This window comes from Notechis scutatus, chromosome Z (assembly GCF_049901735.1).
Source record: "Notechis scutatus isolate UNSWTSFEM ecotype Mainland chromosome Z, rNotScu1.2, whole genome shotgun sequence".
Classification (NCBI taxonomy): domain Eukaryota; kingdom Metazoa; phylum Chordata; class Lepidosauria; order Squamata; family Elapidae; genus Notechis; species Notechis scutatus.
The window spans coordinates 106536895-106542839 of NC_142025.1; the positions used below are offsets into that span (position 1 = coordinate 106536895).

Genomic DNA, 5945 nt, shown 5'->3' on the forward strand with positions numbered 1-5945 from the left:
CTAGTGTGGGACATTGGAGGGCCAATTGCAGTAAGAAAGGCATTGAGAAAGATAAAAGAGGGAAGAAGCTATATAGAAAATTGAAAATGGTAATAAGATATGGAATGGTATACAAAATGAATATGATTTTTGAATTTGTGTCTGTACGAAGAGTTTTAACCCGGGATCAAGCAACTTTCAGAAAAGATGTTTTATGTTTTTATGTTCTACGTTTTGTTTGTCTGTGTATTGTTCTTGAAAAGCAATAAAATTTTAATTAGCAAGAAATATAATTTGAATAATAGAATGAAAGAGAGAAATAAAGAGAAGTTGGGATAAGATACGAAGTTGAACAGATAACGTAAATATATATATTATAATTTGGAATTATTCTGTATGTTCTATTGGTTTTTTCAGAAAAGATCTTTTATGTTATCATGCTTTGTTTGTTTGTGTATTGTTTTGTAAAAACTAATAAAATTTGTTTTTTTTAAAAAAGGCATTGAGAGTATGAAAGGTGACAGAATGGTTCTTCCACTTAATAGTGGGTAATGGTAATTCATGTAATCCATGTAATTCCAAGCACCAGCGAAAGATCAATGTGGTCAGTCATAAAAAAAAAGTTTTCAGAATGCTGATTTATTGTCAATTGCAAAGGTACTGTGGTATTGTGATGGGGCCTGCTTTTAAAATTCAGCCATCAATGGTTATCATTAGCAATGGAAACTGCAAAGGGACAATGGGGATCTTAAGTTTCATGACTGTGGCTAGGCTTATGAAGTTGTTGGTTGCCTCAGAATCAGAACAGGGATGGTCACTGCTAGGAAGTGTCAGGATAGAATCAAATTTTACAGTGACTAACAGAGACATTGCTGGGTTGTCTGTTGCATCTTCTGGGAGGTTTAGTGGGGCAATTTCTGACCATATGTCCAAGCTTCCTACAGTAGAAACAAAGGATGCATGGTCACTCCCCTGCTCATGGAACCTTTTTGGCTGCTCCAATTTGCATTGGCTCTTTAGCATCCAAGTCCAAAGCTTCATAAAAGCTCAGGCTGGTGATGGGAGGAGGCAGCTGTGGAAGCAGCTGGCTGGGACTGCTGAAAAGTCCTCAAATTTCTGCAAGTCAGGACTCAGCTATTATAGAGCTTGAGTAGAGGTTCTTGTAAACTGCAGAGAATATGTTGTTGGATCAGTTGTTTGATTTGTTGAGCCTGCCCTTGAACTGTGCTCTTAGGGATGGTTTGTTCCAATCGATATCAGCTGCCAGGAGCTTGAATTTTTCAACATATGTTCTCACAAACATATGGTCTCACATGAGGCCTGCAGATGCATTGTCCAGCAGTTTCCATCTGAATAGGGTTTCCAAATTGTTTTCTAAATCTGGTGAAGAAGTCTGGGAAGTTATCCAGGATGGGGTCATTGCTTTTGATGAGTAAAAGCAACCATCTGGCAGCAATTAAAAGACTGAAAATGAAGGAGACTCTTAATCTGTCTGTCAGAAATTCCCCTAGTTTGGGTGCTGATGAATACTTCAAACTGGACTAGGAATGTCCTCATTTAATTAGATTCTCTAGCAAATCTCCCGGGTAGGCAGCTGGGGGTCTTGGGCATGACAGGAACTGTCAGTTGTTCCAGGGCCAATGTATCAGGTGGCTGCAGTTGCTTCAGGTCTTTGTTGAGTCAGGATCTGTTCTTTTTGTATTAGTTGATAAAGACTGGGTGCTAAATTCCACATTTCATCTTCCATGCTTCTTGGTACCTATTAAGGATTTGTATGTCTGACCCATTTGTTGTTGCTGCAGTTTGAGAGTTAGAAGCCATGTCTTGTTATTCCAGAGTCTGTGGAAATTTTGGTGAAGAAGGAGGAGATTAAGATTAAGCAGTGAAAAATCAGGAAGTCTAGGAGGTTCAAAATAAATATAAAGATTTATTTCAAACTTAAGCTCTCTATTACTACAAGAATCTTAATAGCAATTAGGAAGTAATGGTAATTAAGCAGTGGATAAGAGTCAATGGAATTTAAGGTGGGCCAGATTTAAATATCTTGGGCTCAAAGGGGCTTGAGACTGAGAATGCACTTGAGCCTTTCCTTGTGCTCAGCCTGATAATCTCCTACAGTTTCCCTTCCCATCTTCAGTTCAACTGCAGCTTCTTGGATGAGAAGTGAAACAATTTTTAAATTTCCCAAAATATATTCTGAATACCATCTATAAAAAAAACACCACCAAATGGCAATTAAAAACACTACACACACTTCAGTAAGTAATATTTAGCCTATTTACTCTACAGGTAGACATGAGACTTGTAACTATTAGAATTCTTTGCAATGAGATCTATAGACAGAAATTGAAAATCATCTAATTGTAGAAATTTCTTCTTTCCTGCCCTCTTTCCTAGAGAACTATTGCTTGTTAAGCTACTGTTTTGCTTATACAAAATGGGAATATAAAGCTAAAAACAGAATGTAACTTATTTCATCACTACTCAGTACTTGCTCACAGTACAATAATCTTGATGTTCAAACTTTTGACTTTAATTAAAATAAGTTGACTGAACTGATTTACAATCAGAGAAAAGCAAAGATGAGATAAATGCCTTAATATTTTTCCTAAGGCACATAAAATATTCATAATTAATATTTATTTCATCATGGGACCAAAAAAGTCACATTTTATCCCTATCATACAGAGATCTCTGTTGATTTTGCTAGAAGGAAGGAAAGAATCTTATTTAGACCAGATGTAACAACTTTTCTTCCCCACTTATTATTCTGTTGGTTGCTCTTGATCAACACTTTCATATTCCCATGCATGTGTTCTTTGGGAATCTATGGTGTTTGGAGACTTCAGATATTTCAATGATAACCAGTTTTCAGCTACAGCTGAATGGTATCCACTTTTCTTACTGGAAGCAACATAATTTCACTAAGTGTCTGCTTTATATAACATTATTTATTTGCTTCATTAGAAGCTGTGGCGTGTAACCTATATCTGCAATATCATATACTAGGTATGTATATATACAAACTGCTCTATCATAATGAATGGCAGAATGTGTTTCAGAATGCTAATCTTATTTTGGATTAGTGATTTTCTAGCAATTGCAGTAACACAATTTATCATATATCATCCAATATATTATTTCTACACAATTGGACACTAATAAACACTCTGCTAAGTTTTTTTTTTAATTTAAGATCTTCCTTTCCCTAGCCTTCTTCACCCTGATTTGTCCCTAGTGATCTGCATATTCCTTGGGAGTGAAGGTAACTTTTTTCCTTCCTTCTCTCCCTCACAAAACATAAATTATACAACTTAATTTAAAAAATCCAGTCATGTGAACATAATATTCATAAGAAAGCTATAAAAGGAATACAACAGTAAGCAAGGCATTATGATTAATCTCTGTTCAAGTTTCCACCACATCAGAGACAGTGGTAACAATTTTATTTATAGACAACTTGGTAACATAATCTAATATCAGTTTCTATAATATTTGACCATTTTAGGGGATATATTTCCCTCATTTTAGATATTAATCATGCCTATTTTAGGTACAGGTTTTATAATATAATAAAATAAAATGTGAGAATGAATTTACAATATCTTTGTGGGTTTATAAGTACAGCCAAAAGTTCTCACATTTCACAGAGAAAGATATTTTAAGTTGGAAATAACTTTCTTTACTGTGTCTAACATTTATATCTAATTTTAAAGATTCCATTTTTTGTGTGTTTGATATTTTTTTTCCTTCACTTAGTTCATTAGATTAAATTAAAGAAACAGTGATACATTGTGACATTAAGACAGAGCAGTATGAGTGAAAACATTCTAAGGTAAATGAGTTCTGAAGAAATTCTGTCTCAGCTCCAGGTGATCCCTTTCTACATCTGTCATGACTGTTCTCTTGAAGGTACATAACTCTTTTCTTTCCTGTTAAAAATCAAGTATCTGAAGACCCAATGTATTAATAAATGGTATTAAAACTTTAATTTAAGAGAAATAAATCTAGTCATACTTTAAATGCCAAAAATTCCAAAGCACTAAATTTATTGTCAGGAGTTTACAGTAAAAATTATGGTTTTTTTTTCATATTAGCCATTGCCTTTTTGTTATGCCAAATATAAATCTGATCGCTATTTTTAGAAAATACAGTAATATCTGAAGCCAATCTGTCAATAAGCATATTACAAAGTAAAATAAAACATTGATAGATCCTTATAGAAATGGCTTCTTTATATTGTTATATAAAAAAAGTTGTGATTTGATGTTAAGGCCTTATTTTACTGCAACACAGAGAGTAGGAAGCCAATGCTTCTTTTTCTTTTCCCTAATCCTTCCTTTTTTTTCTTCCCTCCTTCCTCTCCATTGTTTTCCTATTTTCTTTTGTATTTTATAATTTATTTTATCTTATAACTCAATAAAAATGTTAACAAGAAAAAAACAAAATAAAAAGTATCTGAGTGGTTTATCAAGTAATATTTAATATTGTGAGTGTGTGTGTGAAAGTCAATAACACTAATGAAATTGAAGAGGTAGTGGAGATGGATTTTTGCCCATTTTCATATATTTTTTTAAATCAAGGAGAAAAAATGACAATATGATTTTCCATTTTACTTTTCCTATGGACAGTTATCTGAAACTACAGAAATGATAAATCAGACATTCAATTCTGAATTCATTCTGCTTGGATTTGGAAACTATCAGATACTACATATTCCTCTCTATTTGCTCTTCTTCCTCATCTACATGGGCACCATAGCTGGGAACCTATTACTTATTCTACTCATTGCTCTCGATCAACACTTCCACATTCCCATGTATTTTTTCCTTGGGAACCTTTCATGCCTGGAAGCCTGTAGCAGTTCAAACATCTTACCACGAATGTTATTTAACTTAGTTACTGGAAGTAAGCTGATTTCTTACACCACTTGCTTTGTGCAACATTATTTGTTTGGTTCTTTTGTATCTGTGGAATGTTATCTGTTGTCTGCAATGTCCTATGATCGGTATTTAGCTATATGCAAACCGCTACATTACATCACCATGATGAATGGCAAAACTTGTGTTAGACTGATAGCTTGTTCTTGGATTAGTGGTTTTTTAGCAAACACTATTACACTGATTATCATGTCCAAATTAGTTTTCTGTAGTAATAGAATTGATCATTTCTTTTGTGACACCTTCCCAATTATAGAATTATTTTGTGGTAATACATATGCTTTAAAAGTTTTTCTTTATGTTTTAAGCTCAATATTTACTTTTCCACCATCTATATTAACTCTAACATCTTACGCATTTATCATTGTAGCTATAATGAGAATGCCTTCCACTGTAGGAAAACAAAAGGCATTTTCCACCTGTTCTTCTCATCTCTTAGTAGTGACTATTTTTTATGGGACTCTAATGAGTGTCTATGTAGTACCCAACACTAACAAACTGTATGGGCTTCATAAAGTATTCTCTGCAATCTACACCATAATAACCCCCATACTTAATCCTATTATATATAGTTTAAGAAATAGAGAAGTGAAGGTTTCTTTGAGAAGACTGTGTTATATTTTGTTCAAGTTTAGAAAAACATAAAAATGTCAAAGCATGTTCTTCTCTTATATTCTTAAATGAAATACTTTATTTCATACTTTCTGGAAGTTTAGATAATGTTTCATTTACTAACTATTCTGTCTTCAAAATCCATTCTGTAGACAAATGTTTAATCAGGAAAAAAACCCTGTTTCATGTGAATTTTTCCAAACTTGTTAATATTGTTTAGACTGAATCTAGCAAATGTTATTAAAAGGCATAATAAATCTCAATGTTTGTTAATTAGAAAAAACGTCTTACAAAACTCCTACATTTTGGCTCCCCTAGACTAATACAGCTATCCTCCTATAAGTCTAAAATTAGTCTATAATTGTCTTGTTGATAGTTTTGGTCTGAGCTAATTAGACAATCAATTCTTTCTTC

The 5945-nt window shown here is 33.3% G+C and overlaps 1 protein-coding gene across 1 annotated transcript; it reads left to right on the plus strand.

Moving 5' to 3' along the window:
• The first annotated feature begins 4589 nt into the window (after positions 1–4589).
• LOC113427459 (olfactory receptor 1M1-like) lies at positions 4590–5564 on the plus strand. The gene has a single exon (XM_026689973.2). The coding sequence runs from the start codon at positions 4629–4631 to the stop codon at positions 5562–5564; it is 936 nt and encodes a 311-aa protein (XP_026545758.1). The 5' UTR covers positions 4590–4628.
• The last annotated feature ends 381 nt before the right edge of the window (positions 5565–5945 follow it).